This window comes from Rhipicephalus sanguineus, chromosome 11, assembly GCF_013339695.2.
Source record: "Rhipicephalus sanguineus isolate Rsan-2018 chromosome 11, BIME_Rsan_1.4, whole genome shotgun sequence".
Classification (NCBI taxonomy): domain Eukaryota; kingdom Metazoa; phylum Arthropoda; class Arachnida; order Ixodida; family Ixodidae; genus Rhipicephalus; species Rhipicephalus sanguineus.
The window spans coordinates 122,549,842-122,569,339 of NC_051186.1; the positions used below are offsets into that span (position 1 = coordinate 122,549,842).

General features: G+C 45.9%; 1 protein-coding gene across 1 annotated transcript in view; it reads right to left on the bottom strand.

The window, feature by feature from the left end:
* Positions 1-19,498, bottom strand: part of LOC119373545 (ubiquinone biosynthesis monooxygenase COQ6, mitochondrial) — a 54,704-nt gene that overhangs the window by 32,773 nt on the left and 2,433 nt on the right. Inside the window, exons 3-7 of the mRNA XM_037643598.2 lie at positions 17,625-17,683; positions 14,311-14,469; positions 12,469-12,579; positions 3,638-3,745; positions 2,783-2,845 (exon numbers count right to left, since the gene is read on the bottom strand). Coding sequence (XP_037499526.1) covers positions 2,783-2,845; positions 3,638-3,745; positions 12,469-12,579; positions 14,311-14,469; positions 17,625-17,683 — 500 coding nt within the window. The remainder of the gene's footprint in view (positions 1-2,782; positions 2,846-3,637; positions 3,746-12,468; positions 12,580-14,310; positions 14,470-17,624; positions 17,684-19,498) is intronic.

The window sequence follows — 19,498 nt, forward strand, 5'->3', positions numbered from 1 at the left end:
GACGGCCGCAATTTTCATAACTTGCCGAGTATGATTGGAGTTACAGTCAAACCTCGTTAATACGTACCCGCTTTAAACGTACTAACGGTTAAAACGTAGTTGCGACAAATCCCCGACCGAGTCCCATAGAGCCCAATGCATTCGCTGACCGCTTAAGCCGTAGTGGTTCGCCCTATGCCTACCGGTTAGTGCGTACCCTGCGTACCGCGATAACTTTTTGTGCCATAAAATTTTACTGTGCCGCTCAGCTTCCCAACGCCAGAATGTGCCGCTCTTCGTCCTTTTTGAGAAGTGCGCAGATCAGTCGATCCCCGATTCCGATTGCGGCGACGCCTCTGCGGTTAAGCATCGGGAAAGAACGAAGGCGCGGTGGCGGCCACCGACGAACGCGCCGACATGACTTATCGCCGACAACCTTATCACAATAAGTATCTTCAGCTATCTGCTCGGGCACGCGTGCGGCGCAGCGCTACTTTTAAGCCTACTGCACGCTTTTATTAGGCGACAACCTGAACCCGCTGGGCCGCCGATCGCTGCCGCTTCGTTGTGCGCGGCCGTCTTCAAGGCTGAAGTTGAATTAATGGCACAAATGCTCGGGCAGGGTCGAAGAACTTCAGCAGCCATGTACGAACTAGCCCGACAGCAAACGCTACTAAGCCGTCATCAGGCGCACACCGCTTAAAGCGAAAGCAGATCGCTGTTGCGTAGTTAGCGTTGCGGGTCTCGGGCGCCGAGAAACCTCGCTGCATTGACGCTATCACACTAAACGCACATGTACGATAAAGCAAGCGTAGCGCGGTTGTAACCATACTGCACGCTTTTATTAGGCGACCACCCAACGCGCCTCCGTCCGCTGCCAGGGCCGCTAGAGAATCGCGGAGTGCGCATCGCTTGCATGAAGCTCGTCATCGCTGCGTTAAGCTACTCGCCGCATCTGTGCACGATCTGGAGCGAAGTGGGTACGAACAACATTCCCACGATAAATGCGCGCGGGCGGCACAGCAAGCGGCCCGGTAGTGACGCCGTGAGCCGAGTAGGCGACGCGCTGCACGCAACTAGCCGGGAGACGATCGGCTCCACGCGGCCGTATCGCGTTTCACTGGAACTGCGTCAGTTTTCGTTTAGTGGCAGATCGCGGTTAGACGCACACACATATACCGCGGAAATCACACTGTCCGTTCTGTCGCTATGTCGGTCACTGCGTTGACCGCGTGTCAGGGACCCTGCAATAGTTTCGAAATGCTCTTCGGCGTCGCCACTACACGTTATCGGGCGGTCGTGCGAGTGTGCCAGGATCTTTTCTCCACATTGGCAAAAAGAAAGAAAAGGCTTTGCGGTGGGTACTTTAGGCAATATTTGCTGTGTCACTCTATTTATTTGCTGGCGGCAATGGCGTACGCTAGGAGATGCAAATTTGTACTTGGTGTTTAATGCGTACTACCGTTTAGTGCGTAGTTATGCCGCGTTCCCGGCAGGTACGTATTAACGAGGTTTCACTGTATAGGCATTTATTGCACGCGTGCAAAGTGAGCTTTCTCTCTCCTTTCATCCCGGCGAGTGCGCTGAAAGCTACAAAGGGGAGGGGCGTGGTGACAAGGGGGCAAGAAGCTACGTCTGTATGCCAGTGTATATCGTGACCTTGAGTATGTTTTCTTTTCTTATTTGAACCCGTGGCTTACTCTCAGAGTGATCACTAGTGCACAGGTATAATTTTATACCGTGTGTAGCTCTAGGACAATAGAGTGCAGGTGCGGGTATGTCGCGGCACCCAATGGTGGCTATGGTAACCATGCAGCTCACAATACTCATATCAGCCAATGGCCGTAAGTCAAATTGATGTCATAAGCCAAATTGCGCTTATGGCATCATTTGTCGAGAGAAGAGCGAGTGTTTTCTAGCTGACTTTAAACAACTGTAAATTCCACTATGTGTGCTGTGCTACAATGTTTGGCTCACATGGTTGCAGGAGCCTTGACTACCGATTGGCCGCATTTTCTGACAATGTTCAAAAAGTGTTGCAGGGCCCATTTGCAGAACACAGCAGCCATAGAGTTAACTAAAGATTCAACCCTTTACTGGCCAGACTTGTGTCCAGAAAAAATAAACACCATTCAAAGCACGACGACAGCAGCGAGTGCAGTCATCAATCCGCAAGTCAAATGTGTTGGCTATTTGTAGATGAGCCATTGTACATTGCAGCCTAATTGATAATGCTTGCTTAAATGCCAGAGTGTACTATCGGCGTCAAATGAAACCCAAACAGCGGCAAGCATTCACAGTGGTATAGTGTGCGCCGTTTGGTTATCACCATGGACAGGCGCACATATATGCGCAGTGCTGCCGAACTGGATGTGCGCGCCTGTCCATGGTGACAACAAGACGGTGCGCACTATACCACTGCGAATGCTTGCCGCTGTTTGGGTTTCATTTGACGCCGATTGTACATCACTGCTGGCATCATGCGTGCAGTATAATTAGGGACAACAGACAAGATTATTCTGGCATAGAATTAGCAATAATATTTGAGAATGTTCCAATACACAAAAGCTAGATGCAGTCTATGTGAAGGCTGGGTGCACTATGTGTGAACACACATGCTCACATAGAGTGCACCCAGGCTCCAACATGTTTTCGCCAAGAGCAGGCAATGTTCCATAACAGAGAGATTCACCTTTGCAATTTGTAATGACCACAATAAAATGATAGCCTCAGCGTTGTTTTATGCAACAGGTAAGTTGCAATGGTGCCAACTAGAATGCCTGCCACAGTGCGGTTGACTCACCGGCAGCAGGGCCACCACACCGTTTGGAAGGAATCGTTGCCAGGCCACCGTATTGTCCACTGGCTAAAGCAAAAAGAGAGAGAATGAGAAGTGGGGACAGTTAACAAACAAGATTCTTGCTTGAAAGAGCAGTCTCCAAAACCAAGTCCACAAACTGAGGACAGCTGAGACGGGCAGGCAACGAGACATAAAGTTCAACTAGACCAGCAGTCTGAATTGAATGAATTACAAAAGGAGCTATGATCTAAGCACAAGGCCTAAATACGAGGCAAACGACTGCCTCTGACAGGGTGACACTTCCAATAATGGCTTTTTTATGAAAGTCTGAACAGAAGGAAGTTTTAGCAGAGTACCACGTCCCACTCTCAAATGTAGTGGGCTGCAGAACGCTGTGCATGTACCAAACACTAAGGAAGTTTTCCCCATTGTGCACCTCCACAATTTTTGGAATGCAGTGCAAGTCCTGGTGCCCGAACAGACCATTTAGCATGGAAAAACGAGGTGGCGCCTTCGAAGTGACGGTCCTTCCCTTCGCGCCCATCATTTCGTCCTTGTGCCTTGCACAAATAGCATGTCTACCGTGAATGGTGCTGCTAGTTTCCGCTTCGGACTGTCTAGCTCTGGCAACAAACTAAGGACGACAACTTGGGGTTTTAAATATTGATTTATGGTTCACCACACTCCTGTGCCTATGAAGTTTCACACCTTACAGCGCATCGCTGTTAATGCTACACTAAAACTCTCTCAATAGCACTTTACATAGACTCAGAGTGTGGAATATGCTAATGCTAGTGCAAGCATTTTAGCCTGTACTGAAACTCTCTAGTTTAGAAAAATCCACATTGGCTGGCTTACCTCGCACAGTTTCACGGTGGCAATGATGGACTTTTGGTTGTAGTTCCATTGGAGGCACCTGACAGCCATGCTCTTGCGAACTTGCGAGTTGAAGCCGTCCGCTCCCACCTGTGATTCAATAAAACTGTGACAGTGCATGTGTTGTCAGCTGCTTAATTTCTTAACTGTTTCCTGTACATTTACACACATCACATCTCTGACATTTTAGGTAAGTGTGTTATACTCCGTCAACTAAGGCGACTTTATTGAACATTATACAAAGTGCCCTGGCTAACTTTAGCCACAGTTCAAAAATATGCCAACACATTCTATGAAGACTATTGCATGCAGTAAGTCTCACTACATTTGGTGTTCTGCTTAATTAGCTAAAATTAATTAACAAACTTCTAAAGCAACAAAGCTGGGCGAAAAATTCCAATTAGAAAGTTGTAGATTGGTTTGCAAAATGCCCGATGAGACAGTTTCTAACTTTTTATTTATTAAGTATTGGTGTTTTTCCTGCTCACTGCAGATGCCCGCCAAGTACTAAGAAATACCACGGGTAGGGGTGTGCGAATATTCGAAAGTTTCGAATATTCGTCGAATATTACATTCGAAATATTCGTATTCGATTCGAAAATCGTGTATTCAAAAAGTTTCGAATATTCGATAACTTCGAATAATCGAAAAACTCGAATATGCGATTCGATTATCATGCATAAAATAACTCGTCTTCCACATTTCTGCTGTGTTCGTATAGCTAAAAACGTTGCCGAGAGGAGCGATACACATAGTAAGTACACGAAGGCACAATATCTGCCTGCGACGAGCGCCCCAATACGTATGATTTATTGCTGGTGCATCTCCGACGTGCAGCGCTGTTGGCGATCATGTAACCGTACATTTTCAATATTATGCGGCCGTAACGTGCCGCACTACCACTCGTTCACTATGCGGGACCACTTCTGAAGAAAGACAGTGACCCATGTGACTGGTGGCGGACTGTAGGCACCTTCAGATACCCCAGTCGGGCAAAGCTTTGCCCCACTTCTCTTCCAAGCGAGCGTGCCTTTTCAGTGGCAGGGGGCGGGGGTTGTCTCTGTTAGAAGGGAGCGCCTGCTGCCTGATCATGTGGAGCAACTCATATTTTTTCATGATAATATCTAGTCATTACTTTCATTCTGCCATGATATTTGCTTGCGTTGTGATGTGCTTTGTGCTAGCCTGGACATTGTGTTCTGGAGATAGCAGTGTATGTTGTGTTGCCAGTCAGGCTATTAATGTTTTAGGGGCGCAGCTCCTTAAGGCGGCACCCGTTCGTCCCTCGTAGTCGTAGTCATAGTAGTCGTAGTGCGTAACCAGTCTTACGCTTTGACCTCCAAGGTGGTGCCGGTGGGAGATTTTTCCTGTGCGTTGTTGAACAATAAAAAATTTGCAGCGTGCGCGTTAACTAAAAGCCGAATTCTTCTGTCTCTCATTCCCCATTAGCAGCCATTGGCATGTTCCAGTAGGAAACGTTAGTAGAAGTAGAAGTGTAAGTGCTAGCTAAAAGCCGACTTCTTCTGTGTCTCATTTCCATTAGCAGCCACTGTTTACCTCCAAGGTAGTGCCTGGTGAGATTTCTCCTGTGCAAGATTAAACAATAAAAATTTTGTTCAAAACGCCGTTGATTGATGAAATAAACCAACGAAAGACGCCAGATGTTTTCTAAAAGCAAAACGAAAGAACGCCAGGTGTTCCTAAAGCAAAACGAAAAGACGCCAGCTGCTTAACGAAAGACGCCAGATGTTTTCTAAAGCAATGGTTTTCTAAACAATGAAAATTCACAGCGTACATGTAAAATTAAAGTCAGCTGCAAGTCGTCATAACTCATCGAACCTTTAGTATAAACGCGCCCGATCTCACGTCGGTGATGATGTACTGGGCAGAATTCACGGAAGATTCACGGTTTACCGATGAACCTCCGCAGCTTCGCCCACTCATCATCATTCACTCCGTGGATATGCTGTGATTTTTTTTTTTCAAATAGCTACATGCTAAATAAAATATCGTTACTGTGGAGGAATTTTTCCTTGATATTCGATATTCGATTCGATATTCGAAGGTGGATATTCGTATTCGATTCGTATTCGAAAAATTTGATATTCGCACACCCCTAACCACGGGACATTTTCGCTTGCGTGTTGTGATTGCAGTGCTCCCTAACATTTTGTATATTCTACATGTATAAATTTTGTATATTCTACCATTTATTTTCCAAAACGCAATTCTTGCAGACTGTGGGCCAAACTGTGCCGATTGTGATTACAACTTAAGGCACATTCTGGAGACAAGCATGTTGAAAGTTGTACCACTCTACGCATTCCTAAGAAATGAATGCATGTAATGAAAAGAAGCAGCAAACCACTTAACCTCTCTCAATTTCAACTTATACCTGGTAGCAGTTACATCATTTGCAGGGATGTGTGAATATCACTTTTCTGGTTTGAAAGCAATTAGTAATTAGTGCTGAATAATTTTGAAGCAAACTCGATAGTAGCCGGAGATGAATAGTAGTCACATGCAAGCCATAAGGGGTAAAATACATTACGTTTTTAAAATTTGAAATGCTTAGCCCATATAAGCCCATACAACTAACATTCGAGGCTACAGGTAGACGCTATATTCATAGACTTTTCAAAAGCGTTTGACAGGGTAACCTACTGGAAGTTAATAAGCAAGCTTAGGAACATTGGAATAGAGGACAAAGTAGTATCCTGGATAAGCGCGTACCTTTATAACCGTACACAATTCGTTAAAGTAAACAGTGCTGAATCAGAATGTTTGGAAGTTTTTTCGGTAGTGCCCCAAGGGTCTGTGTTAGGTCCTATCTTATTCTTAATAGTATATGTGAATGACATGCACCTTGAAGTTGAACCAGACGTCACACTAAGACTATATGCAGATGACTGCGTCATATACAAAACAATACGAACAGAGGCAGATCAAGTTAAATTAAACTTATCTTTGCTCAGTATTGCCAAGTGGTGCAAAAAATGGGGAATGCAAATAAACGTAACTAAGACAGCGTGCATGTCAATAACACGAAAGAAAAAGCCACTACTGTTCACTTACAACCTTATGGGATCAAATGTTGCGCGGACAGAATCGTACAAATATTTAGGGGTGACGCTAACGAGTACATTGAAATGGGGCACGCACATTAGTAATACATGTCAAAAAGCGTTCAAACAACTGGGGTTTCTGTGCAGGAAACTTGCAACAGCACCCCCGAATGTTAAACTATCATGCTATAAATCTCTGGTACGCCCCATTCTCGAATACGGCAGTGTAGTGTGGGATCTGTACCAAATGTACCTTATCAACAAGCTAGAGGCAATTCAAAACAAGGCGCTTCGTTTTATTTATTCCAGATACTCTAGGAATGACAGTGTGACGCTGATGCGCAATCGCGCTGCGATACAGACACTTGAAACCCGCCGGTGCGTTGCCTCTTTGAAATTGATGTACTTGTTATACAGTCGAACCTGTTTATAACGAACTCGAAAGTGTCGCGAAAAGTGGTCGTTATATCAGTAGTTCGTTGTATATGGACTCGCCGTTAAAAACGTGAGCTTAGCGGCCAAGCTGTTTTTTTTTTCTTTGTGCACTTTTATTAAAGTGCTAACAACCCCTTCGGTGACAAGCTAAGCCTTTTCGCGTCGTGACGCGACGCCCGCTGCGTGCTCACGAGTGAATTAAACGGCTCTGCAATGAGCTGACACAGTTTCACCGAAGCGCGATGCCGCGACGTGGAGCCGATCATCCCTGGCTAGTTGCGTGCAGCGCGTCGCCTACTCGGGTTGCGGAGTCACTGCCGGGCCGCTTGCTGTATGCCGTATGCGCGCGTTTGTACGTTCTTCGTGCTTGCTTCACTCCGAACCGTGCACGGACGGGTGCGGCGACTAGCGTCTTCGTTCAACGCGGCGAAAGCAAGCATTTTCTAAGCAACGCGCACTCTACGTCTCCGCGATGCTCTCGCGGCCCTGCACGATGATGCGCGGCGCACTTCAGTTGTCACCTAGTCAAACACTCTGTCAGTGCATCGACGTTTCTCGGTGCTCGCGGCGCTCAACAACAGCGAGCTACTTTCGTTTCTACAAAGCGACGCGCACTTTAAAGCGGTTTCGCACGACGCGGCGGCAAACTTGCAAACGGCAGCATGGCTAATTATGGCGCGCTCGTACCGCCGTCAATCCGGAGTGTACGGCGTACGTCACACGCGCAGCCGAGCAGATATCTACGGATGACTGTGATAAGGTTCTGCTCCATACATTGACCCTTGCGATAGCAATTATATGGACACTCTCGCCGGATTTTTGCCGTTGCCATTGCCGTAATTTTCTGTATAAAGTTCAAATTAATAACATCACCACGCGTATTCTAGCCGCGGGTAAAAGCTCGCGAGCGCTGGCGACGAACGCGGCTGAAGCGGAGATTAAACTAGCCGGCCATCTGTCTCCGTCGCACGGAGAGCGCATGAGATAACATCTTCCCGCGTGCGGGCCTGCCGTCGATTGCTCATCAAACAGAGAGGAAACGCCCCGCCCGTCTTTCGTAAGAAGCATGAAGGGACGCCAGGAGAGCGGAAGGGGGGGGGGCAGCGCATCGTTCGAAGGGCGCAGTCGCTTGTGCGCGCGCTATCTCGAGGCATCAGGAGACGGCTCGTAAACTTGCTGTGCTCTCAACGCTTACTTCGCGTTTAGAGGACTCACAGCAAGAAAACGCTTCGGTTCCTGGAGGGGCCATATTCCCTTAAACCAGCGTTTTGTTGAGTTACGCGAGATCGGATCCAAAAGAGTTAGCTGCTGGTCTTACTTCGTTTCACAATACAATTTTTTGGTATCGCATTCATTGCCTCGCTGTTAAGCGAAACTGGGTTTTTTTAACCGTTAGCTATTGACCCCCGAAAACGAGGGGCGGACGTGTAACATGGCGTAGCCGCTTCACTGTGGGCCGTCAGCGACGGGCCCACTACTGACAGCTGCGCATTTGTGGCTGCTCCGACCAGGAGACATGATTTTACTAATGAGATTACATTTCTAAAAAGCAAGCAAAAAATTCGAATTGGAACCTTAGCACGTGAGCTCGAAAGGGCAGGGCCTTTTAGGGGGTATTTACCGCAAAGTGATTACAAACTCGGACGCGTGCTGGCGGAAGGAATTACGAAAAAGCTGTTCTGGAAGAAGATCCACGGATAAAGTATATCTGAGGAAAAGTGTCAACGCGTTTCCACCGTTCGCGCGCTCTTCCGTAAACGCGAAGCAAGGAAAATTCGATATTGTCCCATTTATCTACTGCGAGCGATCCCAGATTTCATTCCGCGATGTCCGGAAACAGAAGTGACAGACATTTTAGCGGCACTCATGTAGTTATTACTGAACATTGCTTTCCTTACGTGCAATTCGACGCTTGAAACGAGCTATCAGCAGCATTTCTGGAACAGACGACGTCCGCCGATGAATCGCCGTCGCACTTTCTCGCTACCGATAGGCCTAGACGTCACGAGCCTCTGCGGAGAGCGCGTTTTGCTGTCGAGCTGACTTGCAGAACAGAAGCTGAGTCGGCACCGTGCATGGCATCGTGGCTTACTCGGAACGCACGCGCGAGCGCTATTTATTCAGCGGAATAATTCTTGGCTCATGATTGTGACTTTATTGGCAGCCCCAAGATCTAGCTGCACATGTTCTGACGCGCCGGCGGTGCGATTGCCGGTGATAGACGGCCCCAAACCCGAGACTTTGGCGCAGTTTGGCGCAAATTTCGTCGATATTATCAGGATGGCGCAGTAAATACAATTTGGTGCACTTTGGCGCAGTTGGCGCAGGAGTGGAATCACTGCATATATAACACGCTGTGATAAAAGTGTTCTTTCTTCCCTTCTACCATAGAAAAATGGAACGCTCTGCCACAGGCTTGCATGAATGTTGAATCTTTGGAGGCGTTCACCGCTAAAATCGAGCAATTTCTTTTTGTGTAACCCCTTAAAATTGCAAAATTTCTACATTTCTAAATTCACTCTTACCGTAAAAACCCGCATATAGCTCGGACCCGCATATAGTCCGGGGTGTAATTCGGGGATAGCAAACGCGAGAAAAAAAGTTTTCACCCGAATATAGTCCGAGGAAAATGGAAAAAATGCATTTATTGACATTTCATTCATCGTCGTCGTCGGACGCACTCTCTTCCGAAGCTCCCTTGTCGGAAATGTTCTCCCACAGCACATCATCCTCAGTGCCATCAAGCGCGTTGGAGATGGAGCACTTTTTGAAGGCGCGGCAAACGAGCGCCTCTGGAATGCAGGCCCAAGCATCGACTATCCACGAGCAGAGCATCGCTGGCGAGGCCCGTTTCAGCCGTCCGGCAGGGGTCACTTCTGGTTCTCCGGACCTCATCCACTCCACGTACAGGCGCTTGACATGGTCCTTAAATGGCTTATTAAGGCACACATCAAGCGGCTGCAGCTGTGATGTCATCCCTCCCGGGATGACGACGAGCTCGGTGCGGGAGTCGCGCAGCAGTCGCTTTACGGAGTCGGCCAGGTGACACCGAAACGCGTCGAGCACAAGCATCGAAGGGAGCCCCAGCAGTGCTCCGGGCCGTCGACACCACACGGACTTTATCCAGTCAAGGACTAACGATTCGTCCATCCACCCCTTGTCCTGGCAGCGGACGACGACATTTTTCGGGAACTTCTCCCCCTTCGGCAGCGTTTTTCGTTTGAACACCACGTAGGGTGGCAGCTTGCGACCGTCAGCCGTGCAGGATAACATTACAGTCACCCGCGTTTTTTCGTTTCCAGTCGACCGCACGATAACTTGCCTGGAGCCTTTTTGATGCGCCGTCAGCGCCGAGGGCATATCCAGGTAGACCGGCGTCTGATCCGCGTTGCCGATCTGGCCCAGCTGAAAGGGGACTGCCTTTCGCAACGCAATTATGTACCTTTGAAAAGCCACGAGGTGCTCTTCGTAGCTCTCTGGTAGCTTCTGGGAGATCGACGTACGCCGACGTAGGGAGAACCCAGCGCGGCGCATGAAGCGAGACACCCAATGCTTGCTCGCTTTGAAATCCTCCTGCTGAATGCCTTTGTCTCGAGCGATCTCCCTTGCCTTCGCTTGTAGCAGCTCGATGTTGACAGCGAGATGTGCAGCTCGCTGCTCCCGCACAAAGTCTGTGAGTTCTCGTTCCACGTCAGGAAATGCTCCATTTTTTGGTCCGCGGAAACTTTTTCGCTGGCCGCTGCATGCAAAGAGGGCTTCCTTCTGCTTCCGCCAACCGCGAATGCTCCGCTCGTTGACTCCGAACTGCCGCTCCGCGGCACAGTTGCCGATGGTTTCGGCAGCAGCGATAACTTTTCTTTTAAAAGCAGCAGAGTACTGCCTGCGCGGTCCTGACATGGCGTAAAATCACAGGAGCAAAATCGAGGCCGTCGTTATGGGCACCAAGTTGAAGCAAAGGCCACTGACCAACTGACCAGTTAAGACTAACGCCGCTAAAGCCCGAACCACACGTACGCTGGCCGAGCGCGCGCTGTACGTTGGCTGTACGCGCTCCGGAGGCCGCGCATGCGCAGACGAAGCAAGCGCGGCAAAACGCGCGCGGTACGCGAGTGTTTGCGGCGACTGATATCGACCTTGAGACGGCGCGCGTTTGGCAGCGCTTGGAGCCCAACTGTGGCATGGCTGTTACCAGCACCGGCTTGACCGACGGATGATGATACACATCATATGAAAAATTTTAGTTCTTATTTACTTTTGCATGCATCTAACAATAAAAAAGGTAACAGAAGGAGGTTTTGTAAGTATTCTGATGAACTATCAGTAATTTTGTACGAAACGATGTCTTGCACGTATGAGGAAGCGCGCGCTTCGCGTGCGCCTTCGCGCGTAGTGTGTGGGTGGAAACCGCCATCACTCGCCGGAGACGCCCGGGCTGCGCGCGCTGACGCGCGCCCCGTGCGCGTTTGGGAGCGTACGTGCGGTTCGGGCTTAACACTACCTAGCGCAGAAGCGCGCAGACAGCTGATGATGATGATAGCACCGCGCTATGCCGAAACCGAAACTGAATTTGGGCCGAAAATTCTTGGGACCCGCATATAGTACGGGGCCGAAATTTCGCACCCTAAAATCTAGAAAAAAACCCCGGGCTATACGCGGGTTTTTACGTACATTGTAAGAATAGTGTGTGCATAGTGTGCACTGAGTTATGTAAAAATGAAACTCTGTTGTTCTTTTCGAACTATGTAGACAACGTTGTCGCATAAAACACTGTGCCGAAGTGTGATAACTGTTCTTTTGTTATTCTGTTGCGAAATTGACCTATGTATTCATTGTTCACTCCTGTATGGGCCTGTTTAGGCTCACAGTAGCCAATAAATAAAAAATAATAACAAAATTCAAAATTAAAGCTTGTTAGGTTTAAAAAAAATTACTGGGGGTGCGGGCAATATGCACACTTGCCCTTGAAGTGTGGCTTTGCGGCAGTGCTGATTTCTTGAGCGTAGGCGGTTTCATGGCATCGTGACTGCATGCTGCAGTGAAACCACCGTTTTAGGTGAGCTACACGAGGTAAAATACGTTCATTCGTTCGTTTCAAGCACCTTGAAATTATGGAAATTTTAAATTCGTGTCAAAGTGAATTCGAAGACTGTAAGCGTCCGAATGTTCGCACAGCCCACTGATCAGTACTGGCTGTAACTAGGTACTTAAAATGGTGGTAATCACCATATGGGAAAACTTAGCCCCAAAAATTTTTCATCGCTAGAGATAGCCGAAGCTGCAACAACACAACCGCACCTGGCAGCCAGAGCTTACCAAAAGGGAGGTTTCCAGTGGCTCGTCTTCTCCAAGCACCTGTATTCTGACCGGTGGACAAGGATCTATAGGGTCATGCCTTTCCAATGTTGGCAGCTCATAGTTCATCACCTGTAAAAAAACAAGGAGTAACACATTTAGGTTAGTACAATTCTGGATTCACACAACTGCAAAGAATTATTAATTAATAATTGTTGGGGTTTAACGTCCCAAAACTACGATATGATTACGAGGGACGCCGTAGTGGAGGGCTGCAGAAATTTTGACCACCTGGGGTTCTTTAACGTGCACCTAAATCTAAGCACACAGGCCTCAAACATTTTTGCCTCCATCGAAAATGCAGCCGCCGCGGGCGGGATTCCATCCCGCGACCTGACTGTCAAGAATTGAATAACAAAACTTAGGCTCTCTGTATTAAGAAGCTGTACAACTCAAAGAACTGTGATTATAGGAACAAGCACAGTTGCACAACCGATGCAACCATTTTGCAAAATGAGTACCATTTCGTTGCACACAGACAATTATACACTGTAGACAATGTAATAGGCTGAACAGAGACAGGTCATCCAGTCTCAAGAATTCTGTATAACACGTACCTAAGTTATCTTGCCCATTCTTTCGATGCTGCCAAGCTTTAGTTTGCATTAAAGTATGGTATTATTTTTAGCCAAAATAATTTAGGCGGTCAGTCATTTTCACACTTAAAAATGCAAATTTTGCGTAGACGTCACTGAACAAATTCTGCCATGAACGGAAGGTATCCTACTGAAATAGAGATATGAGGAAAATTCTTTAGGATCATCAAATGTGGAGAATTAAAGAAAGTAAAAAAAAAAGGAGTCAGACAGTGCGACACAGTACATTTAGACCACAGTATTTTTGTTTTTATATTGTGATGTGTGCTTTGTGGTGCAGATGCTGAAAGAGTTGAAGACGTGGTTGTCAACATGAACACTGCTGCAGGCGATCATTGAGCAATCTCTTGACGAGTCACGGATCAATCAATGACCTATTCGGCAAGGCAGCAGTGGCAACAGCAATATTCACGGTCAGGAGGACCCAAGGATGTGTGCGAAAAAAAATTTATGCTTTGAAACCTGCTACGCCAACATCGTACAGTAGTGGTGGCTGGGTGGTTATGTTATTCTGCTGGCGAGCATTAGGCCATGGGCTCGATTCCCAGCAGCAGCGAATGCACGACAGCTAGGGGATAATGCAAATATGCTATGTGCTTAGATTTAGTGTAAAAAGGAAGTGCCGGTCATTATTGTTAATACAGTCTTCCACTAGAACACGACTCTGGCAAGGAATTCCTTTCAAACAACCTCGAAGTTCTCTTCACCTTCGACACCATGTGCAAGACGACCTCCACAAGCACCTACATCACTTGGAAAGCAACGGTTGAACTGATACTTAATTCCAAAAAAAGAAATAAGCTGGCCCATGAAAGGCGTACACACAATACACAAAAGGAAAATTAAGTCCACATAAATGCCCATGCAATATTTTATCACCTTCAAATTACATTGAAATAATAATAATAATAATAATTGTTGGGGTTATACATCTCGGAACCATGATATGATTATGAGGGACACGGTAGTGGAGGGCTCTGGAAATTTTCACCACCTGGTGCTCTTTAACGCGCACCTAAATCTAAGCGCCAAGGCCTCTAGTGTTTCACCTCCATCAAAATGTGGCCTCTGCAGCCGGAATTCGACCCCGTGACCTTCGGGTCCGCACTTGAGCACCATGACTGCTAGACCACTGTGGCGGGTGCATTGAAATATTAGACCTGCACTGGTGAATTATTTCAGTCAATAAAAAAATAACCGTGCCTACCTTGACTCCAGAGACGACACGCACCACTTGTGAGGGCAGCTGTGCCAGCCGGCGATAAAGTGCATCTGCAAGGTTGCCCATGTCGACATCGAATGCAATTTCATTGGCCAGTGTGCGTCCGAAGAAGGCGATGGAGGCAGTGGAGTGCGATTCCCAAACCTGCAAGTCAATTCATGGCTTCGTTTAGGCAGCTTGCTTATCATTCGGAGTCAACACTGCATCTGTTCCGTTGGTTTTATATGCCACAAGATATCACTGCCATGCCAGATATATCCGATGAAAGTAGACGAACAAGGGACATTGGTTCTAGCAACATTCCTGAATTGTTGGCTACGGTGATATCATTATACCGTATGAAGTAGCACACTTTTGACGAGCGCAAAGAAAACAAGAAAGAGATGACACTTACTACACTCGCAACTAAATTTATTTCAGAAACAATACTTCATATATATATATGCATCCATGCACCCCCGAGCGACATAGAAATGAACTTAATAGTCAAATGCATTCTTATTGAAGAAGTATTTTGGGAACACTCAAATGATACAACAAGGCATGTGTTGCGCAGACACTTAAAAAAAATAAAAATAAACAGTCAAGGGTAACCGCCAGATAAAAATGTGTTGGTAGTAACTTACACGTCCTTCAAGCGAAAGTGGAAATAGATAACATGAAGGAGGGAGTGACAGTTCCAAACACTACAAATTCAAGTTAACATACTTGAGACTAGTGTCCTTGCAGGAAGATGACTTCCCGATTAGTACTCAGTGAAACTGATGATTGACTAATGCAGCCATCTTTTCTTTTGTTAATGTGAAATGCTTCTACTATTTCCCTGGTTAGTTGGTTCCCATGTTGAAAAACCACGGTGGGAGTGTAGCGAGTGTCGCGTCTTTCTTGTCCCCTTTGCCCTCGTCAAAAGTGCGCTACTTCACCTAGAAGGTATGATGATCAGTCACCGACTAGCCCAGCTTTCAGCCCTATTGAAGTTCATTACAGAGATATTACTTCCACACTGACTTTCATCACTTCCAGCCTCCTTCCTCGCATGTAGAAATAATGGTGTCTTCGCAAATCGCCCAGGAACACCCTGGTGCGCCTTTCGTCCAAACATCACCAAGCCAGGGCGCCTTGCTGCGATTTGTCGAAGATGGCGTTAAATTCTACGACTTGATTATGAGGGATGCTGTAGCAGGAGACACCAAAATAACTTTGACCACCTGGGATCTACGTACACGTTTGTTTTTTGTATGTAGCCCTCATCGAAATGCTGCCACCAAGGCTGGGAACCAAACCTGCATTGTCGAATTTAGCAGCATGACATCTTTGCTGCTAGGCTACCAAGGACGTTATTATTCCCTGAACACCTGCCCTGTTAATGTTCATCTAGTAGAACCAGCTTAACACCACATTTGTTTAAACGAAGGGCCTCTGGTTAATAGTTGAACATAGCACAAGCAAGATTTTGAAGACAATTTGTTTTAGGCAATAGATATTTTGTGATGGCAGATGTCAAGATCTGAGCGATAATCTCTGACGAACAAAGCAAGACATTTGCACATCAAGTCTCTTTTGGAAAATATTTCAGTGAAGTTTTATTTCCAAAGTGAACCCCAGCTAGGAGATAAAGTGTAAAGCTACTAGAGCTGGACATTGTGTGACCTGCTCCAGTTTCAAGAAATTACACTAAAACTGCATGCAGAAATAAACTGCACTTCTTATTAATGTTTTACCGTGCAAAAGATGAAACAGTTTCAGCAGCGTAACCGAACTTCCTCATGAATTCCAAGCAGGATACAAACACATAGAATGTATGGTCACACAGTTCACCCTAACTTCGAGCTCAATAGATCCTCTTTATGATTCACAAGTACCGTATTTTCTCGCATATAACCTGCACAAAAAAATGGAAAAATGTGCTTAAAAAGCGGGGGTGCGGGTTATATGCAGAGGTGGGTTATATGCGAGAAAATACGGTATGCCTCTGTGCACTGCGTATTCACCTAAACAATGGTCGCACCTGTCATGGCTTAAATGAAGACAAACCTCTAACTGCACACGGCTGGGGATTGTTTTTTGTGCATGTTTATATGCGACGGCTGAGCCTACATTTTTCACATTACAGCACAAGCAAACGTCACTTGTAGATGCTGTTTGCAGAAATGACTATCCCGATATTAGTTGAGCAAACTGCGTTGAAGCAAAGCTAGCTTTTAAATTTTGAAAAAAGTTATCTATTAAACCACAGTTTCCTACAATATTTACTAGAGGAAACTGTGGTGCTGCGATAGTTCAGCAACCATGGGAAGAGTAGAACATGGATTTGCCTAGTCTGCGTGCTTGTGGCTTCGAACGCACTTGCAGCCTTGTTTATTGTTGTTTTGGCTTCTGTTTCAGATAAAAAGATGGTTCGCTGTTAACCCTGTGAGCTGATTTAAGTTGGTTGCTCTCAAAGCGTCAGGGTGGTGAAGTGGGGCTGCTGAACGTCTTGAAAAGCTGCCGCTTATAAATGTCAAAAAGCCACATGGAGCCGAAAGAACGAAGCTTAGGCAAATCCATGTATCATTCCCATGCTGGCTGAAGCACCATGTGTTGCAGCTCCCATAGACACTAGCGCCAGATTTCCCTCTAGTGTACGGTTATGAAACTCTATGTATTAAGGTGGGGTCAGACTTCGAAAATGAGTTTCAAAATTTGGCTGTACTGCAGTGGTAATAAAAACTATAGCTAAAAATTTGCAAGGAATTTTGATGATAGACACGTTGCATTAGAGCTCAAAATTAGTTTTAAATTGAATTTAGTATTTTTGTTTTCTTAGTTTTTCTACACATGTACTTTTTTTTCTTAAGTACTACTAATTGCAGAGCATTGCAATTTTGTACAAAGGTAGTAACCAACGCTTTACAGAAGTGGAACTAAAATTGTGAGCGTACAACAAAAGCTAGTAGAACTAGATTTGTTATGTTTTTTCACGTCTGTCAATGTATGCCCTCTAGTTCCCGAGAAAAAGGTACGCAAACCTCTCAAAATATTGTTTTGAGAAAAAACAGAGACCACTTCGAGGTACACCCACATTTTCTGTCAACGTGTAAAAAAAAAGTACCAAAAACTATTTTTAAACCGCAAGTGCCCAAGTGTGATACATTTCTGAAAGAAAAAGAAATGCTCCATCAGATGATTGCAAAATATCAAAATTAAATTTTGTGACCAAACGAAGCCTCACCCCACCTTACATGTCCTGAGCAAATAAGTTGTGTAACTGGTAATAAAATACTGATACGCAGCCTTTCGAAAAGCCAGGCCCCACTCACTCGCATTCGCTTGATGGTCTGCACTTTGGACTTGGGCAGCATCTCCCACACACCAAGGGCTGTTCGGAAAAGAGTTTGAAAAAGAAGCGAAACATGAAAAAAAGCCATTACATCACTTGAATGCAAATGGAGGGGAACACCGTGACAGGTTGTCAAAAAAAAGCTGGACTATATGACGAACCAATCAGCTAAGACATGCCAGTTTATCACAAAAAGGGACAGCCGGCATTTTTGTCGGTTTAATTAAGGCAGCCTCACAATGGCATACCTTGGCCTGCTGGCTAGTTTCAGGCGAACGGCAGCTGTGATAAAGAACCAAAATAATAAAAGGCATAACAACAGGGGAATGGAAAGTAATTGCGGTAGAGTTTGCTGGCTATCCAGTTATGCAGCTGAACATGAGCTCGCACATTCAATCCTGATCACAGCGACTGCATTCAAATAGGGGCTCAAAACAGAGACTTGCCACGCGTCGCCGAACCACAAATGGTCAAAACAGTCCAGACGTCTTTGCTACTGTTTGCCTCATAATTGGATCGTTTTTTCAGCATGCCAAGCTCCAGCATTCTTTTTCTTTGCCTTTTTCTTTACAGCAAGGACACTTCAAATTAGGTAAAGGAACTGCAAATTAATCAATAATTTTGGTGTGTGTGCACAAAACCTACATACAATAGCTTCAAGTCAACCTAATCGATAGTGATCATAAAGAGAACACAAAGGTGCCAGAAGTCTCTTGACTGATACAAAACTGTATCACTAAAAAAAAAAAAACAAAAAAAAAGACACTCGCGTTCAATATCTTAAATCTACAAATAAGCTATAAGAGATGCCAACCTCAATCATGTGGGTTGTTTAACATGCACCTAAGCGTATGTACACTAGGGTTCTTGCAATCTGCCCCAGTTAGAATGTGGATACCGTACCCAGGAGTCGAACGCACAACGGTAGAGGGTTGTGAGAAATACACACATGAAGAAAGCATTGCAGCCTCCTACAATTATTGCACTATGAACACTACACTAATGTGGACAGACTAACACTACGCTAATGTGGTGATGAATGAAGACACAAGTTGATGTGATGTCCACCACGTTAGTGTGCTGTACATAACACCAGAACGTTGAATGATTATTAAATGACCTAGTTCCCTGCCCCTGTTCACATACCAGCATGCAAGCACATACATGTCTGCATACCAGTATTTTCAATGTGACATGCCCGGATAGGCAATGTGACAGTTAGCATGCATTACCCTGTCTAAAACAGAACAAAATATTTCGACTGTACCATAGTTCTGCTACCATTGTTAGAATAAGTACATTCGATGGAATGAAATTGTTATTCTTTTCAGTATGTGGCAAAATGAAAGCATAAACCATTTCTGCAGTGTATTTTGTGCACCTGCGACTTGACTGTGGTATAGACCGAGAGGAAAGAAAAAAAGTGTCATCAGCATTTAAGCAATGTTTACTTCCAGAGTCACAGTTAAAGCCTTGTGTGCCGATACTGTAGTTACGAAACGAGGACTGCTGGTGGTTTCAAATGCAAATGAACCTTTTATAACGACAACAACTTTTCCTAAATGTGGCTGTCCTGAATAAGGAGATGACCCCGCCATGGTGATAGAGCGGTTAAGGTGCTTGACTGCTGACCCTCAGGTCCCGGCCACGGTGGCCGCATTTTCGATGGACGCGAAAATGCTAGAGGCCTGTACTTAGATTTAGGTGCACGTTAAAGAACCCCAGGTGGTCAAAATTTCTGCAGCCCTCCACTACAGCGTCTCTCATAATCATGTCGTGGTTTTGGGATGTTAAACCCCAAAAATTAATATGAATAAGTAGATGATGCTTGGTCTTGTCAAAAATGGCTCGGAG